Genomic DNA, 21,208 nt, shown 5'->3' with positions numbered 1-21,208 from the left:
CCTAGCAACACATTTTCCTTTTCTAAGACTAAAGTTAACCTAACAGTCTCTAAAGATAAAGTTAGCTAAGTTTTAGCCTTTGATATACACTAAAACCACGATAATTCTTCTAACCTTGTATTCTATAAATTATTTCATTATCTTATAAACTCCACAAGAGCATTTAAAGAATTTGGAAGCTGGCATACTTGGAAGCTGCAGAGGCATAGGCCTTTAATAAAAGCTATTAGTAGTTTATAAAAATTAAAAAATAAAGCTTTGGAAGAGTAAGTCTCCTTTTTGAGTTCGGTAAGGTCCTGTTCTGGAGTTTGTGGTGTTTCCATGTGTGAGTTTCCATGTGGTTGTGGGAGTGGTCGTGGATGGGTGGGAAGGGTCTGGGTCTGCAAGCAACGACATCGAGCAACGTACAGACGCAGACAAGAAAACTCCGCAAAACCAAAATTTTCCAATTCTTGCTTATCATGCACGGAGATAAATACAAAAATAGATAGACAGGACAGATGGAAGCAGACAAAACAGGCAGGTATATAGAGAAACTACGGGAAGCCAAAAATGGAATCGAATATTGTGTGACCGTAGGCAATTGGACACCAGCAAAGATTTGTAAAATTCTCTCGAAAACTTCTTTAGAGGCGTAAATCTTTCCGAGTGTTCAACTGCACTCTGTAGGGGCGTGGCAGTTGTGTGGCGCGTGGCTAGAGTGGCTGTGTGTGCGTTTTGTGGTGACTGAGACAGTGCGACCAGCATTGCCAAGTACACGGGATTCCGCGACCAGATGCTTATAGATTTTCATTTTTTCTCCAGAAACTTGTTTCCTTGTTTCTTTTTTGATTGAAAAATATAGATCGAAAAATATATGCGTATATAAAAGGAAAAAGGTGTGTTTGATGTGTCCCTATGTGTGTACGTTATTTCGATTCTAATACAAAAGAAAAAATGAAAACCGAAAAATGTTGGGCACAGCTCAATAGAGGTACATATGAAAATTCTTTTAAATTTGTTCTTGAGCAATAGTAAATATTATGTAAAATTACAACTGAATATTATTCGTTTACCATTCGAAATAGAGACATCTAGCTAAAGGATACATAATATATATATATATATATATATATATATACATATATATATATATATATATATATATTATATACATATAAAAATTAAAAAGGGAGTAGAACTCGTTTAAGTATTTGCGGTAGTGAGATATGAAACAAAATTTAGGCGATTTCTGGACATTTGGGAGGGCGGCGGTATTTCCTTTCTTAAGTGTTTTCTTGGGGATTCCCCAGTGGTGTTTGCTGGCTGTGCGGACGTGAGACGTAAATACAGTAAACAAAGGAGCGGCATGCAAAACCCCACAAAAAACATACGTATCTTAGAAACCACAAAAGAAGACAGAAGAGGTGGTACTTCGGAGCAGCCAAAGGCTGGAAAATCTGGCAGAGGGATTCGTCTAATACTTTTAAAGCTTTTACTTTTAGTATCCAACAAACTTGCCTTAACTACAAAGAATCACTAAAGCCAGTCTTTTAACCATAATACAGAGTGTAGTAGTTTGCAAATAAGCAAACTTTTTACTCAGATTTCTTGTATAACTTTAGCAGCCCTATTGGCCCTTTTAGTGGATAGAATATCCGATTAATATCCAATGTTATTATTACATTGTCGAATTGTAATAGAAAACAATGTTTAATTAAGAAAAACCAAACCGAATCAGAGCGGATTAGTCTAAAACTGGGAATAGCCAATCGTGTGGTTGTGAGATGTGTAAGACAAAAGAGGAACGCGCAATTATTCAGGAAAGCTGGAATAAGGTGGGTTGTGAATTTCCCACCCTGAAGAGAAGCGGCTGCGAAGGCGGCGGCGGCAAGCTTTGCTCGATCGACCGTCAGGCCCTGCCCATACATACATACCCGGTTCTTTAGCACAGACTCCGGACGTGGGCCGCTGTTCAAAACTCCGGGAGCGTGGTTCGCAGTCAGGAGTTACTGCCCTTATGTCCGGACTAATGGGTCGAAGCTGCTGGTTTTGCTGCTGTTGGTGCGATGCCAACTCCTCGTTCAGACGCTTGGCTAGATCCATTGCTTCATGGCCACTGACAGTGTGATGGGCTCCGATGGGGATGGGTTTCGATTTAAACTGCTTGGATCTGAGCTCTAGTCGGTTGAATCCGAAAGGGGAAGTGCGTTCCGCACTGCGATCCGAACTCCTTTGGCCTGAGGTCTGAAGAGAATGGTATAGAAACATAGGTTTGAATACTTATACAAATGTTTAAACTTACGCATCGCTTTTTGCCCTCCCGTTCCTCTCCTGAATTCGAGTCATTCTCCTCCTCGATTCTGGCAGGATTTGACTCGTCTGAAGATTGCAAACTTACATTGCAAGCATTGTCGCCGTGCGAATGCGGGCGAAATCCCGGACCTGGTGGTAGATTCTTTTGCACACAGCAATTTACACCCGGACTAAAGTGCAGTTCAACATGGAAGCGTTCCTCAGAAGTTGGATCTTTGGTAGGGTCCTCGTAGAGCATGATAACGATCTGAGACATATAGTTGAGCTCCGATACCATCGAAATATAATCCATAGCCCGACGCCACTGCTCATCTGTAACCACATTAAGCAATCCCCCATAACGTAAAACGGTGAGCAGCGAGTGAACATGCGATTCGCTGGTAAAATAGAGCCTTGTGCGGACATGCCTCTGAGGGCTTGCAACACCATGGCTATAATGTGGATTCAAACGGTTCATAAACTCGTCTTCCACTTCGTCGATGTTTCGCTGCAGATCACCCTTGATCTTTCTTAGTAAAGGGGAGCAGATACCTTGACCAATTGCCAGTTTCTCCTGGGGCGTCAGTCCATACTCCTGTGGTATGACTATATCAGCCAGATTCTTCGCATAGATGTATAGCTCCTCCGCCTGATCGTATTGCAACGTGTGTTGATTATGTTGCAGGTCGTATTTGATGCAATCATATATATCTGGTATCTTTGAGATGTCAAACAGCTTCGATTTGGTGCTAAAATCCTTCTCGATTTTTTCCCAGCGACAACGCATCAGGTCCCACGTCTCGCCGTGATATAAAATGGCGTCCTTGGTCTTTGGATCATCCTTTTTGATACTGATAATGTGAAGAAGCTCGCGAATGAGCAGGTGTACGTGGTGACAGCAGTCAACAGGATTTTTTACAAAATCCAGAGCCTGGGTAATCGATTTGCTATTGCAAGGATTAATCAGCTCACGATCCTCCTTAGAAAACTCTCGATCGTTTTGCATAAGCTCGTGGAGGCGACCTTTAGCCCTACGAAACAAATTTGACAAAATAAGAAAAAAAAAAAACAAGAGAGAATGCTATAGTCAAGTTCCCCGACTATCAGATACCCGTTACTCAGCAAGAGTGAAAGCGAACGCGAACCGGCGTGACCGGTTTGGCGGCTTTAGTGCGTTAGAGCGGACGTGGCAAAACGTTTTATAGCAAATCGATAGAAATTTACACAACTAATAAAATTATAAACAAATATCCAAAAAAATTTCAAAAATGTGGGCGTGCTACTGTTGGTCGGTTTTAGAGCGCTCGAGTGGGCGTGGCAAAAAGATTTTTTTGCAAATCGATATAAATTTAATAGACTAATAAAAATGTGAAAAATGTCAACACATTTTTCAAAAGTGTGGGCGTGGCACTGGGTCAACAAACTTGCCCTGCGTCTTTGTCTTTAGAATACTGAATCTCAACCTTCTAGCTTTTATAGTTCCTGAGATCTCGACGTTCATACGGACAGACGGACAGGCGGACAGACGGACGTGGCTAGATCGACTCGGCTATTGATCCTGATCTAGAATATATATATTTTATATAGCCGGAAACGGTGCCTTCTGAATGTTGCATACATTTTAACGAATCTAGTATACCCTTTTACTCTACGAGTAAGGGGTATAATAACAACAAACAATTGAGAAATTGTCTCAAACATTTCCCATGGTGATCACTACGAGAAAATCGGAGAAATATTATCGTTTAGAAATCAATAAGCGATTGCTAAGCAATCAGCCTCAGAAAAGGTAAACAATTCAATATAAGAATACTAGATCGCTTAATTATGTCGTAATCGAATATAATTTAAAAATACCTGACGATAGATTCAAACAGGCTTTTAAAAAAAACTTACAAGTTCTGGTACTTGCTGGAGTCGCAATCATTGTCCAGCAGTCCATTTGTATTGGCGCTCTTTACCATCTGGACCAGAATGGGCGTAAGTTCTCCTTCCAGGGCCAGCAAACCTTTTGCAAAAGCGGCAGCCGTCATCTGGACACGACCCTCATCTGAGGCGTAGATCTTTAAGTCATGCCGGAACGTCGAGTGTAATCTGAAATATTTTATATCCACAAATGTTCAATTTGCTCAGGTTTTATTCATGTTTTAATTCAAATTCGGGTACTGTAATAAAATGACTGTATTGGAAATCATATTATGCCCTATATCCTTATATAGACAGAATAATAATCTTCAGAAACTAAAGGTTTTCTCACCTCAGCAAACCTAGTCCTTGGGTGCCCGAGTAATCCGATCTTCCTTGGCCACCCGGATACATGCACCGAAAAATGCGACCCAACTCCTCCGCCTGGATGCGACCTGCTGGAGTCAGTTCGCCGCCCCACTTGAGGATGAGGACCAGGGAAGGTTCCACTGGTTGATCCGCTGCTAGATTGGCTTCACTTTGGTTAATCGAAGCACTTGGATTCGGGGAAATTCGACTGGACTTACTATCATCGGAGCTGGAGCCACGTGGACGTCCTTTTGGTTGGTATTTCATTTGGACCTTCCGGTTTATGCCCGAAAAGTGACCGTACATCTCCAGAACGTTCTTCAGCTGCTCCAGCTTGCTTTCCTTTTCCTCGATCTCGGCATGAGCTTTGGTGTGGATCTCGCTTAGCAGGAAGCGGGCGATGTCCAAAATCTCTTGAAGCTGTTTAGGGCGCTTTAGCTTAACGTGGCCCAGCTTGTAGCCGTCGTACTTCTCGAAGATCTCGAAAAATCTGGTTAAAAAAGATTAGGTTTCACTTAGCTTCCTAAGAAGAACTTAACAAAAATTTACTCACTTGGGATGCCGCACCTCAACCTTCATTTTTTGTTTGGGCGTCCGATCGCCATGTCTAATTACGGCCACCACGCAGCGCAGCTCCATCATTTTGCCAAAAGTGGTGGGCACAATGGGAGGATCGTCTAATTGAAAGGGCACTGACCAGGGGATGTGCAGGGTAGGCGTTAGCTCCCTGAGAATCATGTTGCCTAGTATCTTGGCGCAATCATCATAGTACTTGTTCGAGTTTTTAACGAAGCTAAAACCGTTAACATCGCAGACATAGCTCTTTCCATTGGCTCGCAACAAATCGAATCCACAGACGGTTTGCTTAAAGGCCAGGCACACCTTCCGTGAGATTAGCTTCTCGGAATGATTGAGGATCACTGGATAGCGAATCTCTTTTCCTTCGCTGTCGCGCTCTACTTTGCCATCCAAAGCGGGACTTTTACGGGCTTCGGCATGGGCGTAGTCCGGTCCCACGGTGTACACCTTGACATCCGTGCCTGAAAAGTACACTAAGTTGTAAAGGTGATGCTGGATTCAGTGCGTTCGACTGGCGGCCACTGGTGTGATTCGGTGTTTTCTTTTTGTTTTTTCTATTTACTAGATTTCTGTGAGTTTGGCGATGAGCCGCACGTGCGGGGCAAAACGCAGGACAAGGCACAATGAGCGATGCATCGTTGGAGGATTGGATTAAGTGAGTCTACAATAATGGAGCAGCCAAAGCCATAACAAGAACAAACAGCCAGAGCGCATAGTGGATTAGGATAGCGATGGAAGAAGTGCACACTTTTAAGTATATACTTGTTTTTTATTTCAAATTCTGGAAATTGGATCGTATTAATTTAAAATATTTAGTTTGATCAATGATTTTCAATAGAAACTGTGAAATTAGACATATAAATTAAGAAAAGATTTTAAATTTAGTACTCAATATTAAAATTTAAAATATAGCCATACGCGAAAACAATTGAAATAAAATATATGATTTTACGATGACATTTTAAAACCATACTCTATGAACCAATTTATAAATTAAACAAGAGAGAATGCTATAGTCGAGTTCCCCGGCTATCAGATACCCGTTACTCAGCTAGTGTGAATGCGAACGCAAAATTTCATCATTTTTCTGGATAGATATTACGTGGAAACATGTGACAACGAACTTGTGCTGCGTCTTTGTCTCTAGAATCTGTATGCTGAATCTCAACCTTCTAGCTTTTATAGGTTCTGAGATCTCAACGTTTATACGGACAGCGGACAGTCGGACATGGCCAGATCGATTCGGCTATTGGTCCTGATCAAGAATATATATACTTATATAGTCGGAAACGCTTCCTTCTGTCTGTTACATACTTTTCAAAGAATCTAGTATACCCTTCCTACGAGTATACAAATTAATATATACACGCAGCTTAGTAACTAGATATGTTTGGCAATCTAGATAGTATCCATTTCATGTGCAGAATGGTCGGGAAGTGGTGTGGTTTTAGGAAGTACCTACAGCTGCATTTAAAATGGGAGCAAAGTGAGCAAATTGCATACCATCGGTGGGCATAAAGTCCTCGTAGATAAATGATCCTGTCTTTCGCACCCTTGATTCCGGGGAATACACGCTGCTCCGGCTGCCGATCTTTCGGAAAAGTCGCTGACTTCCTCCGCCCGCCGACGTCGGGTAATATATGTATATGTTGTGGTCCTCCGCCGACACAGGCTTCTCAACAAACGGCTTGTTAAAGGTAATACCATTGACCTCCACATGGTCCTCGGACTCAATAAGCTCATGGTCTGTTGGGTAGAAGTTAAAGTTAATCCATAATCAATTTTGAGTATAGAGATTGGCCTATTAGTACAAATGAATAACGCTTTGTATATATGTATAGTACCAAAGACACTAAAATAACAAGATGCGTAACGGCCATACATTGGTTTGGCACTATGCATCCACTTTTTTGGTGAAGGCCAAATTTGCTCTCTTTCCGCTCGCTTACGCTGAGAGCGTAAAAAATCTAAAAATAGAATTTGCTTGCTTGTGTGAGTAAAAACAAGAGACGAGAACGCGTTTATGTGTGCGTACTCTTTCTAGAAGACGATTTTTGGGCCGAAATCAAATCTGATCGCAGAAACGAATTTACATATTTGGAGTTGTTGCCAATTTCGTAGCAATATGATGAACTAAAATAATAATTAAAAATTCACGCCCTGACTATTATAATTTTAAAGTTTTTTTTAATTCGTTTGTTAAAATCGCCGCTCGAATTAGATACCTTTTACATATTTATATTTATTATTAATTAATTATACTTGAAATATTTTAATGTTTAACATTAAAACATTTCCATGTTCCCCAATTAAGTTATTTTTCGAACTATTGTTTTTTTTTTATATTTTGCGTCCATTTTTCTCCAATTATTTAAATATCGCTCATTTTTTTATTTATGAGAGAATGCTGAGCTTAGCTTGCTTTTTTTGTCTATCAGCTTTCATCACAGTCCTCTTGCACTGCTTAAAAAGCAAAACTTTTATAAGTTTGTTTAACAGATCTGTTCTATGTGCATAACATTCATTATTTTCATAAAACCATAATGAGAAGGCACTACTCTCATTTGTGCACTTAATGCATTGCTCAACAATAAATGTTTTTTGCACATTTGTTTTTTATTATTTTTAAAAATATTTTCGAAAACCTTAATGTGTATTTTGCAAATATTAAAAAATAAATCAGATGGTACCTTTAATTTCCCGAAGTCCGAGGCACGAAGTGCGGACACAAGCACTCAACAATCACTGCCTTATTAATTTTTCTCACGTCGCACGCTGAATACCTTAATGACAAGTATTCTAATATAAAGTCATTTTCGAAATTTATTTTGTGATGAACATAGATTCGGCTATTACTATTTCTAAGCTTTATTTAAATAATAATAAACTTAGGGCAATGCAAAACAAGAATTTTTCGCATGGTGCCAATTGATAAAAATAATATAGATTTAAATTCAACGAACTTCTAAGGTGAAGGGCATATTTTGTCAAATTTACAATGCATGAGCATACGTGTGCACATATACAGTTGTCTGCTATCACTGTGTGCGTAGAAAAGAGCTGTTTGCTGTAGCGCTCTCCGCTCTTTCTCTCTCGAACAAAAATTGGAGAGAGCCTGGAGCCACCTCTAGAGCCACGGCCAAAAAATCGTGTGGCGTTACGCATCTTGTTATTCTAGTGTCTTTGATAGTACTCACGTTTAGGGTCCGGCGAATCACGATCGAGGACGGCATAGCGCGGAATCTCAATACCCTCCTTCTCCAGAATGGCGTACACTCTTCTCCTGTCCTGAATATCGTACTGCATGTGCAGATTATTCAGCACAAAGGGATTCCTAAGCTGGGCATACTCGATGGCTTTCTCTAGGGGAAAACCTTTCGAGTGAAACGACACCAGGCAGTCGCAGGTGGGCCAATTTTGGACCGGTTCTCGTAGAATCACGTTCTCCTCGAACGTCACCAGCTTAATGAACTCAAACTCTCCAAGTCGAGTCAGGATCTCCTTCATTGGCTTTGACTGTGTCTTCTTGGCCATCGCACAGATTCCGACGACCACCTGCTTGCTGTTGCTGGAAGAGGTGCTCGTGTCGGAGTCCATCCCGTCATTGCTGTCTCCAAAGTCCGTGTCGCCCTTTGAAAACAGAATGATGCGGGCATTAATAAGGTTTTCACAATGAACTGTGTAGACAGGCAGAGCAGGCAACGGGAATATCTGGATTCTCGCTTCTCAGATCTTTTGAGTATTATTTTTTATACTTATTAACGTGTCACATTTTTCCAATCCCACTACGAAGCTGTGGCTAAGTTCTTTGAAAAAGAAACAACCCATTTAAAGTCGATTTATGTTGTGTAGAAACAGAAAAAGCAAGACACAAGTAAATCGTATGTAAATCATAAGCCATCACTCAAATCTTTCAGTTCATTATTATACCTGCTACTCGTAGAGTAAGAGATTCAAAGATTGGTCCCATATTGGTTGCAAAATAAGTAAACACAAGAGAAAACGTTTTTGACCCTATGAAGTAGATTTATTCTTGATTTACTTATCAAAAAATTACCTCATTTGGAGCATTTTTTATTTTTTTTATTTTTATACCCGTTACTTGTAGATTCATTGAGAAGTATCTAACAGATAGAAGGAAGCGTTTCCGACCATATAAATTATATTATTGATCAGGACCAATTTTCGAGTCGGTCTGGACCTTTCTGTCTGATAACGGTAGGAGGATTGAGATTAAGTATACAGATTCTAGAGACATAAACGCAGCTTAAGTTTGTTTACCCATTTTGCCACACTTTTGAAAAGGGTTTTGGCAAAAACACTTTGGACACGCCACTCCTAACACATACAAAACGCCCAAAACGGTCACGCCCACACTTTACATTTTTAAAATTTTTTTCATTTTATTTCCCAATTTCTATCAATATGCCAGAAAAAGATGAAAATTCTCGTTCGCCCTTCCACTAGCTGAGTAATGGGTATCTGATAGTCGGGAAATTCGACTATATCATTTTCTCTTGTTTTTCTTTTTAATTTCTTCCGAAATGCCAAGCCATTTTACACATTAACGAAATAGGTTTAATTTCATAGAGTATATTTTGAAAAAAAAAAAAATTTTCGTCGTAACCAATAAATTTAACCACCGCTAGGTGGCGCTCGTGACTTTAATAGGTATCTGACCGTCACCAACTACTTATAGCTGAGAATCCTTGAGAATCCTTCAAATCAAAATTTCATTCCCAGACATTTAGGAGAACAACTGAAGCCTAATATGGTTCAGGTTCCACCCGATCCACAAATTAATTAGCACTCAATTCGACCCCGACTTCCAAAAATCTTAACGACTCAGGGTCCGATCAATCAATTTCTTTGGTCTAACCAATGGGACCTACATTCATGCAGACATCACAGTAGCAGAAATCATCACTCTCCTCGTCGCTGCCATGACTCGGCCCGTAATCCTCGTAATCACTGACGTTAAAGGGTCCGTATTCCCCATCGTCGTCGTCCTGGCTTCTATGACTGTGGACTGCGGCACTTTGACTTCGACGCTGGCGCTGCAGCAAGCGATTCCGGCGTAGACGATCTCGACTACCATGACGTATTCTGGCTATAGTTCCATCAGATGGCACTGCGTCGTACAAGCTGTGGAGACGATTGGTTTGTGGATCCTGGGAACCACCACTTTCTGCGCACCCAGAGCCGGGCAAAACCGCTGTTGCTGTCATCGCAGCTCCAGCGGCTGCCGTGGCTGCTTGGAGTTTTTTCTTATGTCGCTGGTGACGAGATCGAAGCTTCTTGAGACGCCACCAGTCTTTGAACCAAGTCCACTCCATTGTGGCGGTAACTCAGTCTCTTTCCGGCCAAATCTAGATGTTCCTCCAGGACGGTAACTTAGAAACTTGTTTTATATTCCGTTAAAACAAAACTTTAACATTTGGCCTTCTCGTTTGAGGGAAAACAGTTGAGAGTAATTTATTTATAAACAATCAAATTGTTTTTTAAGGCTTGTCAAATATTTTATACGCGTCGTAAATATCGGATTTAGCTGCGCTTTGGCAATCCGTCGTCGTCAAAACTGATGGATAGTGCGGGAATCAAACCGTTCGTGCTTATCGGTCGGATTCCCCAAAACCAGATGACCTAACCCGGAACATATACAGAAAACGCAAACCGACGAGGTCGGCGTATAACGCCCGTTCCGTGCAACGCGGCCAACTGACTAACGGAACTGAAAATTCGGTTTGCTTGGGATCGCTGGGGATCGTATCGGATTGTTTCAGAGCGTACGGCCATTAGTCTGTGCTTCCACTCACTCAGGGGAGAATCTGATCAGTCAAAGACAAAAGCAGAGAAAAAAACAGAAAGAGAAGTAATCGCACAAAGAGCAAGATGGCTAAATACACTGTGAAGAAATGCTTTCTCTTGAACTGGATTTGATTGCGATTTTCAGCACGATTTCGAACATTACGCTATTTACTGAGTCATATCGATCTGTCTTTATAGAAAACATCCTGCAAAGGCAAAGATGTATGTACAGATGTATGAGCCTATAAAAGTTTTGTACGAATCAATTTGGATATTTTTCTAAAAGCTTTTTAGTTTTCCTTACTATATACTATAAAGTATATACAATAAAAAACATATCAAGCTATCATGTTAAATAGTGAGTACGTATGTGAGCTCCATCACTTCATATGGCCACTTCACACTTGCCTAAATGTCAACTTCTCGGCTTTCTTAAAGATGTGAAAGCAACCTGGTCAAAAGTAGTTTGCAGTCACACATTTCACAAATGTGAACTACGTATATATGCTATAGTTCGCATTACAACAGATTCTATTATTTAGTCGAAGTTTTACAAAGTCTTCAATGGTCATTATAAATTTAAAATTTTCAGTGCATGAAGATACCTAGAGCGGGAGAACGACGGAGAGGCATTCTCTTTGTATAATTGCTTCGACATGCTAAAGGCATACTGTTATCATCGTCGCTCTCATTTGTTGACGACACGACTTAACTACAACTTATATAGCGTACACGTCCGGCCGATCGGCCAGTGTTAATGAAAGCGACTACAAAGACAACGAGAGCTACACAAAGAGCAGCGACGAAAATCGGTAACCGGTAACGGCGGTCGGTGAAACAGATAAGACTTCCAGTGATAAGGGCGCTACGGCTCCTAGAACACACATCTGCCTTAGAAATCCGAGCTCCAAAGTAAATATTTGCTCTATGTATAAACCCCGTCGATGGCGACCACTAGCAGGCGCCATTCAAGCGATGAACCCCATCAATTACGACCTTTACGTATATTTCCTCTGAGATCTCTGTTTTCCCGAACATAAAGATGAAAATGAGATGATACAAAGATACAATTGTAATTCATCAGGCCGTCGAAGCGATCGGAAAGAAAGAAAGAAAGGGGGGTCTATTAGGCGGGTTCGCAGCCTCAGTGTTAAGTCATCAATAATACAATTTAATACAATTTGTAATTCTTTAAAGATTTTGATGGGTTTTACCTACACTTTTGAACTAGCAAGCCTTATATTGTTTTTTTTTTGATACTCTAAAGCTCGTTGTTATTATTAAAAAGACAAAGAATATGGGTTTGAAAAAATTGAATTTTGAAATTTGAAAGCTGGAATCGTTTGCCCATGTTTGTCCACCGATAAGTTTTTTTTGCACACGTCCACTTTTCGAGATCAGATATTTCGAAAAGTTAGAAAATTTTCAAAAATCAAAAAGGGGCTTTTTTAATTTTTTTTAAAATTGTAATAGCATTGTTTGCCCACGTTTCCCCATCCTTTAGATTTTTAAGAAAAGCTATACTTTAGAAAATATAAGACATTAAAGAGAATATCGAGCAATATTCCTTTCTAATAAATATTTAAATAACATTTAATTAAATACGCAAATTATTCTAATTAAATTTAGAAAAGGGAGAAAATGGATGGCTCTATATACATATATCATTCAATTGACAGCTAAGAAAAGGGAATCAATTTCGATGCGCTTAAGTGGAAAAATGAGATAGGAGCTAGTAATTTATATAGCTGTGATTTAAATACACAGTTAAAATTGATATCTAAAGTACAAGCCAAAACAAGGATGTGCAATAGAACTTATTAAGATTTTAAATGCTCACAAGTTAAAAACTAAGCTCTTTTATAAATTTAAGTGTTTTGAAACATCCTATATAAGTAAAGTGGTGGGCGGCTCCTATTTACATATCGGGTTTTCGGATTAACTAAGCTATCAGTGTTTCCCCAATTGCCAGAAGTACTGATCATCGATTTAAACATTGACGGACTTCCAATTTTTAATAGTTCTAGGGCATAGTTATACCTACCTAGGCCCATACCTCTAATAATAAATGTTTTGCATATGTTTTACAGCCCTTTTAATTGCGACGACTTTCTAAATGACTAGAAATCAGTTTTTAAAGGTCCTTTGTTTTTCAAGAATGTAGCAAAAAAAAGACTCATTGATAAAATCAAAAATTATTTGTGACGCGTTGGGGTGGCAGTACGCACTGCCTCTCAGAATAGGATTTCAGATTCTTGATAGGATTATGGTTAAGCTTTCAAAGTCTACACGAACTGAACGTATCCTTGCCATCCTAATTGCGATACTCAGAAGATTTTTTTCATTGACGTCAGAAAATGTAGTTTAAGTCAAATCCCATCCTATCCAGAAATAAAAGATTTTTTAAATATAATATAATCTAATATGTTTTCGGCTTTTCAAAATATTATAGGTTGTTTTCAAGTTTGATCGGGGGCTTTGTTCACACAACACATACTCATTTATTTAGTTTCTCTTTAAATTGATCAACAATTCACTTCTTGATATATCACTATTCAGTGTATGTACACATTCAGTTTACTAACTTTTTATATTTTAATATAGCCACCCAAAAGTATGAAATGGAAAAAATTAAGATTCGCCCAAGTAGAGTCCCAAAGATTCTCTTTACATCTCGAACTTTGGGGAAAACTTTACTTTATATGGGTCACTTCTGAGGTTCCATAGGAACTTACTAATATGCCTCTAAGAGCAACCGAGCACTTACAAATATACAGTTTACCTAAACAAAATGGTTTGATACAAAGCCAACGAAAACAAACCGTTCTAAAACCGATCCGCTTGAAAGTCGAACCTGGTCTGCGAATCAGAGAATGCAAGTGGGCCCTCGTCGGGGCTACCCGAGATTCCAGACGGAGTCGGAAGCCAAAAGCAAACAAATTAAGCAAACAAATGGCATAACTGGGTAATTAATTAATGCAGCCAATAAACCGAAAACGTAATTAGAACATATCGCACCCACCAATTCCGCAAACAATCAAAACGTAATGGAAACCAAAAAATGTAGATTGTTCAACACCAGTTAGCGAGCAATAGTGCAACATAACGGAAACGAAAACAAGTGCAAACCCGAAGAATAACCGGATGGGGAAACGATAAGGACGGTGACGTCTGTCTCTGGATTTTCGGGGGCGGTAAGCAGCGGATAGGCGGGGGAACAGGGATAACAGAAATTAAATGTGGGAGCTACGCACAGAAATAAACAGTACACTGAGAGAAAATTACCATACATTCTGATTTATGTTTGTAAATCTAGTTTTGCTCTCATAAAAGGAAATGTTATCAATAAAAAACGTTTGCCCAACCATTATTATTCGTTTTATCGTTTGCCCACTCTTAAAAAAACTTTGCTCACGCTCAAAAATAACCAATTTCGTTAGCTCACTCCTTAAAAATAAATATTTTCAATAAAAAATGCACGCCCACAGGTTAAAAATAAATTATTTCGTTCGCCCACTCTTAAAAATAAATATTTTTAATAAAAAACGTTTGCCCACCGATTAAAATTAGTTTTTAGCGTTTAGCGTTTGCCCACCATTTAAAATTAGTTTTTATACATAGTTTTTATATAGAGTAAAGTGAAAAGTATGTAACAGGCAAGTAGGAAGCGTTTCCATATAAACTATATATTTTTGATCAGGATCAATAGCCAAAACGATCTGGCCTTGTCCGTCTGTCCGTAAGAACGTCGAGATCTCAGGAACATTAAAAGCTAGAAGTTTGAGATTAAGCATACAGATTCTAGAGAGGAAGACGCAACGCAAGTTTATTGACCCATGTTGCCACGCCCACAAACCGCAAAAAACTGCGAGTCTTATGAAAAATGTGTTGAAATTTTTTTTACATTTTTATTAGTTGTGTAAGTAGATTTACAAAAAACTTTTCCCACGTCCACTCTGACGTCGTATTTTTGATTTGATTTATTTAACTTGTGGGACCATTCAAATGTAATTAACAACATTTTCACTCCAAAACCACACAAACACAAGCACACATTAGAAAAAGAGTAAGAGTCCAAAGGAGAGCAAAAGCTGTTGCCCATTACTTTTTTAACTGTTGTTTGGTTATCTCTTCGTTAGAAGGACGCTCAAGAGATGTAAATTATGATTATTCCAAAACCACACGAACACACATTAAAAAAAGAGAAAGAGTCCAAAGGAGAGCGAAAGCTTTTGGCATTGACATTGAACAGTCAGCTGTTGGGAAGAAGCATAGAAATAAGAAAAATGTAGTAGAAGGCGGAGCAAAAGAAAAAGCTCCTCTGCGGGAAAGCCGCAAAAAGTCAGGGTCAGCTGTCCGCATGCAAAAATCTACAGTCGAGGTAAGCTAGTTTATAACACCAAGTTTAAATACTTTTTTTATAACGTTCTCCTATTTGTAAGACCAATGCTCATTATTTTATATTTCACATTCTTAATAAAACATTATTTTTCTAAATAGATTTTGATTTTAAAAAGATTTTGAGATTTTGACATCTCATCAAATCTAAAACTAAGTATATGTATATTAAATTTCGATTTTCTTTCTTTACGACAAGCTCCCTCCGATGCTTTTATTGCGACCGCCAGTATAACCAAATACTATGAATGTATGTAAGTATGTACATGCATACGTGCATGTATAGCACATATAGTTAGTAAATAAAAAATTATGCGTTTTGGGTTAGGCTAGATTTTAATAAAACGGTGGAGCGCATACGTTGCCATCCTGTAATCCCAAGTAGAAACCGACCCGCTGCTGCGGCTGACTTTGATGCGCATTTTGCTGCTGATGCTGCTGGGATATATCCTGGTACCCTGATTCCAACTCGGTGTAGGACATGATTATCCTTTGTGTTGGTGTTAGTGCGGGTTATCCAAACAAAACAAGGAGCAAACAACAACACTGGGAAACGATTTTCGTATTCTGCTTTTACATATTTCACTCTCACACACACGCACGCGACTTTGCCGCGTGTTAAAAATAAAAGTGTGGCTAATATTATTGTTAACGATTCTTTTTCTCTCACTGTCTTTCGGTTTACGAGTTACGAAATCTGTTATTGGTGTGGTTTTATTATTTGTATTATTATTTTTTCAATTTGGTTAGTCGTTCTAAATTCGCCGCCGGCGGAAAGATGGAATGGGGTTGGGAAGGCACGCCGTCAGCTGGGTGATTAAAAGGATGATCGCGAGGTCGGTCAGTTGCATTGGGTTACGTGCTCACTAATAATTAATGGTTATTAAATTAGTTTTCTCTCGCTTTTGATTATTTTTCTGCCTTTGCTGTTTTCTTTCACAGCCAACACACGCACACACGCCCACTCGCTTCAAAAGTTCCGTTTGTTTTGGCAATCCGCCGCAGCTTTCAGGGCGAATTTGTCTAGAAAGCTGTGCACTGTTTTGAAAGCTTGGCTGCAAAAAATCACGCGTGCTTTTCCCAAACAGCTGTTCTGGAAATCAAGAAACAATAAACAGTTATTAAAAAGATATTAGAGAATGCTATAATTAACAAAAAAAAATTAGCTGATACAGAAAAAGGCTGTAACTTAAGTTTAAATATATTGTAAGCATCTGACTTAATTTACCCTATAAGAGTATTTGCCTTCAATATTGCGACTAGTATGTATATTTATATTTGTTTGTTACAATTGCTTATCAATAGAAAGAATCAATTTGTGCATGTAGTTAACAATAATATCAAATCTACCCATTAAATTAAAGAAAAAATCACCGCCCTGACATTTTATATTTCCTTCCAATTCATTTTCCATTTCAGCTCAAATATAGATATTCCAAATAATACCAAAAGAGAATAAAAATACCAAAAGAATAAAAATAATACCAATAGAATAGTCAGATACTCGTTACTCAGATAATGAAAATGACAACACGAAGTTGGGATATAAAATGAGAAAAAATATAAAAATGGTTCGAGTTGTGGGCGTTGTGGGCCAAACGCCGTTATGAGCGTTTTGCGAGGAGGGGCGTGTCTAAAGTGTTTTTTATATACCGATAGAAAAATCAAAACAAAAGTATGGGCTTGGCAGCTTTTGGCTGTTTGTGGGCGTTAGAGAGGGCGTGGCAACATTTGGCTTACGCTGCGTCTATGTCTCTGGAAGCTGCATGAAAATCTTAACATTATAGCTTTTATAGTACCTGATCTTAACATTATAGCTTTTATAGTACCTGAGATCCCGACGTTCATACGGACGGAGTGACAGACCGACGTGGCCAGATCGACTCGTCTAGTGATCTCGATCAAGAATATATTTACTTTTTATGGTGGGAAACGCTTCCTTCTACCTGTTACATACTTTTCAACGAATCTAGTATTCCCATTTTGCTCTACAAGTAACGGGTATAAAAATGTATAGATAGAAAGTGGAACCGGAATACATAAATGTAATAAAGATGTGTTTACTTAAAACAAGAATGCTTCATTTATCGTTTCCTTTATTCGAGCAATCTAACCTATGAAATCCTAATTCGATCGGCGATGTTTGAGGAGTAGTTTGGTCTTGATCCTCTGGCGATCCCGAGCGATGATCTCCATGCGGTCCTTTATGTTGGTCTGGAAGAAGATTAGGTGCAGGGTACGACTGGCGGAGCAGAGCTATGAGTTAATTCAAAGAATATAAAGGGAAATGTAGTCAGCTTTTGTTGAGTTTGCAAAGAAGGCCATTTCAAATCAAATATTTATATAAAATCGCCTCAATTATTCTAAAATACCCGTAGTTTTGTTTTGCTTACTCAAAGTTAAACCAAAAGTCAATGTAAGCAGAGGGTAACACTGCAGTCGAGTTATTTGACTATCGCATGCATACCTTATACCACTCAGATAATAATTAATTTCTAGTTTTTTGTATCCAAGCCTAAAGTACACATTTTGTCACCTTTTACATCTAGACGAGTCACCAACCCACCTGTTGAAGCAATCGCGCCTTGAGGCGCAAGTTTGCAGGCTCCTCTGCATCCAGGCCATGTCCAAAAGTTTCCAGATGTAGGTTCAACACGAAGATCAGGGTGTCTCTGATGGTTTGGACAATGCGCTGTACTTGCTCGGTGGCAAAAAGCCGGCGGACCAAGAATCCTCGCACACCGGCATTTATACGTGTGGCCGCCCACTGGCGCTCTTCCTGTTTCAGCTCGTCATATTTCTGGCAGGGATTAGAGGCGATATTAAACAGGGAACGAAGGCACTTGCTAGTTGGGTTAGTAAATAGGCTAGCTACTGGTGCTAGAGGTTGGGTCCCTCGATTTTATCGCAGTCTTTGTTAAGGCACTTGCGTAACTGACCACCCGAATTGCTAGGGCTTCTTGCGCTGTATGTGTTGGGGAAGAGGAAATAATAGAATGGGAGTACAGAAAATAGATATTACAGATTATTCCGACAGGGTTTTCACTTTGTTAGGGATAAAATAACTAATTATTAAGTGATTATGCCAAGAAGCATTTACTCTCAATATAAAACAAAAGAGAATGCTATAGTCGACTTCCCCGACTATCAGATACCTGTTACTCAGTTAGTGTTAATGCGAACGCAAAATTTCATCATTTTTCTGGGATATCGATAGATATTGGGGAATAAAATGAGAAAAAATAAAGAAATTGATTAAAAGTGTGGGCGTTGGAGTGGGCGTGACAAAAAGTTGTTTGGAAAATCGATAGAAATTTACATGAATGAATTACATGAATTATTATGAAAAAATATCCAACAAATATTCTAGCTTTTATAGTTTCTGAGATCTCGACGTTCATACGGACAGAGGGATATGGCCAGATCGACTCTGCTATTGATCCTGATCAAGAATATATGTATACACTCTATATGGTCGGAAACGATTCCTTCTGCCTGTAACATACTATTCAACGAATTTAGTATACCCGTTTACTCTACGAGCAACGGGTATAAAAATAAAAGGCCAAAAATAGGGAATCGTAAATGCTTTAGTTAAATAAAAGCAAAAATCGAATCGAATAGCATAGATTTAAAGTTGGCGAAATAACAAATAATTTATCGGTTAGATTCGCTTGGAAAACTTACATTGCCCACCCGCTTGGGCGGTGAGGCGTTTTTTGGTGGTGCGTTTCCCCTTCTCGCTATAATGGAGCTATTTTTTCCCGGAGAACTCTTCGGTCGACCTGCTCCACCTGCAGGATTCGCTGGCGATTTCTTCACCTCACGGTCTGCTGCGGTGATTGTTTTTCCTGGACTACTGCCCACAGTTTTCGATCGGCGCCGGACAACTTGGACACTTCGTCTGCTATTGGTTAAGCTGCTGTTCCTGAGGGGCAACGATCGCGGTGTGCTGGGAGCACTGAGCGGCTGCGGTTCCGAGTCGTAGCCCTGTGCTTGTTTCGGACTAAACAACCTCTTGCGAGCGGAAGAAGGCGCCGCCATTTGGCACTTGTCTTCCATCGTCTGAAAGTCTTCCATGTCCTGGAAGCTGTGCGGCGTAGCATATGAAAAGGAGGGTAGCGTAGGCGCGGGGGAGAAACGCTGTAGGTCTCCCGTACTGGTGCTTTGCGATATCAGACTGTCAGGATTTTCGGCGCCGGATGAAACATCAATTTCAGCACATAGTTCCTCTATGAGCTGTCGCTGCTGATGATCAAACTGGGCCTGCATGCGACGACGTTCCTTCTCCTGGTGAATGACCAATTGATTCATCCGCTCCCGATGGCCACGCAGATAGTTGCGCACTCCCGCCTTGCGGCTGGCTTCCAAAGCGCCATGATCGTCCAGCGCCCGTTCTATTATACGCTCCACCTCGCGATCCCGCCTGGAGGAGCTGCTGCCGGCGGATGTGGTTTTAGTGGCGATGGTGCTCTTGGTTGCGGCGCTAGTGTTGCTATTGTAGCTGTTGTGGCTAATGTTGCTGCTAATGCTCCTTGCACTGCGGTTCACCCGCTTGGCCTGAGACTCGATGGTCTGCCTCTCGAAGTTGGCCAAACTCTGGCTGGGTTTGACAGCCAGGGCCTCCCTTTGCATGTGCTCTACGAGAACCTGGGAGGGCTCGTCTAGTGTGAAACTTCTCGAGCGCTGAAAACCAGCTGGTTCTGCCAGTGGACTGCCGAGCTCCTTTGCCGTTGTGTCCTTTGTATCCTGATGCTGGTTTTCGGCTACCGCAGGACTTGTGCGCAGGATACACTTATCTTTGGGCAGCAGCTTACCCAGTCCCGACTGCTCGAACTGCAGGATACGATCGGTGATGCGATTATGCCGCCTTGGGGAAGTGTTTTCTATTGATTCCACCAACGGCTGAGGCGTGGGAGGATCCACCTGTATGGTGGGCAACTGTATGCCAAAGACCAGAGTCTGAGGACGAGCCTGGTCCCTTGTGCTGTCATAGATTAACGTCTCTGTCTTCTGCAACTGTGACACACTTCTCCGACTGGCCATGTCGGATCCCGCCGAGTGTCTGGCCAGGCGGTACCGCTCCTCCAGCGTTTTAGCCATCTGTCGGGCCAGCTGCACCTCGCGCCTCTTGGCGCTCGTCATCTGGAACAAAGTAAAAGGGTTACGCCTCAGTAAATGGCACTCCCTGACCAAGAATTTAAATCACCAACGGCGGCAGTATAGGCTGCCCGTCCAAGTGGAACCGAAAAGAGACAGGGTCCATGGAACTAGAGCCACTGCCCTCGGAGGGGGCGCTCCAGATCGATATGGTGGTCGTGGCCGTTGGTGTGGTCGCCTCGCTGTGGCTACCTCCCATCTCAACTGCAGCCAGCAGCTGCTCCATTGCCCTGCTTAATTGGAGAAGCATTAGATTGAGCAAAAGCAGTAATTAGTAGCCCGTAAGCAACCGGGATGCATAAAGCCCCAAGACCCACTCACCACGTCGCATCCATTGGTGTTTTGCTACTGGGAATTTTAGTTGGGATGTCGAAATTTCAGTAAGCCTTCTCAAAGCTCAGCTGAATCTAGGTGTTTTGTGAACGTTCATTAAATGCCTGCTATGTTTTAGTTGCCATGAGAGATGACGATGGCAATCGCGAGCCCTCGACTTCCCGCCAAAAATTAGGAAACCCCGGAAGAGTTCATTATATCAATCAAATTATGTCCCGAATCGTTGAGAGCTTTGAATGTTGCTTGCAATTTTTGTACCGCTGACCGCTACCATTTAGAGCCACCGAAAAAGCATTAAATGGGGAAAACATATATTTTCAAACGGCAATTCAAAACTCACACGAAGTACATGCAGCCCTGAAGTCAGATATCGATAACATTC

At 40.5% G+C, this 21,208-nt stretch overlaps 2 protein-coding genes and 1 long non-coding RNA gene across 32 annotated transcripts in view; 1 reads left to right on the top strand and 2 right to left on the bottom strand.

Annotated features, from left to right (window-relative positions):
* LOC6724722 (inositol hexakisphosphate and diphosphoinositol-pentakisphosphate kinase) overlaps positions 1-16,197 on the bottom strand; it is a 23,568-nt gene extending 7,371 nt beyond the window's left edge. For 2 of the 23 annotated variants that reach the window (XM_016180699.3, XM_016180685.3), the window contains exons 1-9: positions 15,694-16,194; positions 8,325-8,757; positions 6,631-6,873; positions 5,102-5,588; positions 4,767-5,038; positions 4,532-4,712; positions 4,171-4,368; positions 2,285-3,305; positions 1,917-2,226 (exon numbers count right to left, since the gene is read on the bottom strand). In XM_016180699.3, coding sequence (XP_016040352.1) covers positions 1,917-2,226; positions 2,285-3,305; positions 4,171-4,368; positions 4,532-4,712; positions 4,767-5,038; positions 5,102-5,588; positions 6,631-6,873; positions 8,325-8,757; positions 15,694-15,816 — 3,268 coding nt within the window. In that variant the 5' untranslated portion in view covers positions 15,817-16,194. Of the gene's footprint in view, positions 1-1,916; positions 2,227-2,284; positions 3,306-4,170; positions 4,369-4,531; positions 4,713-4,766; positions 5,039-5,101; positions 5,601-6,630; positions 6,874-8,324; positions 8,758-10,019; positions 11,090-15,693 lie in introns of those variants that run through there. The other 21 variants (XM_016180679.3, XM_016180687.3, XM_039296664.2 and 18 more) reach the window with 21 other exon arrangements.
* On the top strand, positions 15,152-16,291 carry LOC120285259. The gene is made up of 2 exons (XR_005544531.2): positions 15,152-15,316; positions 15,533-16,291. It is a non-coding gene; the product is annotated as an uncharacterized LOC120285259 (long non-coding RNA).
* Positions 16,075-21,208, bottom strand: LOC6726624. Of its 8 annotated transcripts, none has more exons than XM_016174279.3 (6): positions 20,815-21,208; positions 20,543-20,726; positions 19,021-20,478; positions 17,900-18,133; positions 17,448-17,575; positions 16,189-16,426 (listed from the first exon to the last, which is right to left on the bottom strand). In XM_016174279.3, exons 1-6 carry the CDS (start codon positions 20,826-20,828, stop codon positions 16,399-16,401), a joined length of 2,046 nt encoding a protein of 681 aa, XP_016040324.1. In that variant the 5' UTR covers positions 20,829-21,208; the 3' UTR covers positions 16,189-16,398. The 8 variants fall into 8 exon arrangements, with proteins under 8 accessions (XP_016040323.1, XP_044779480.1, XP_016040324.1 ...); XM_044923546.1 differs by having other exon boundaries at positions 16,256-16,426; positions 17,448-17,547; XM_016174275.3 differs by having other exon boundaries at positions 16,256-16,426; positions 17,448-17,589; positions 20,815-21,206.

Source organism: Drosophila simulans, chromosome X (genome assembly GCF_016746395.2).
Source record: "Drosophila simulans strain w501 chromosome X, Prin_Dsim_3.1, whole genome shotgun sequence".
Classification (NCBI taxonomy): domain Eukaryota; kingdom Metazoa; phylum Arthropoda; class Insecta; order Diptera; family Drosophilidae; genus Drosophila; species Drosophila simulans.
Note: the sequence above shows the minus strand (reverse complement) of the source record. Positions and strands in the feature narration are given on the sequence as shown.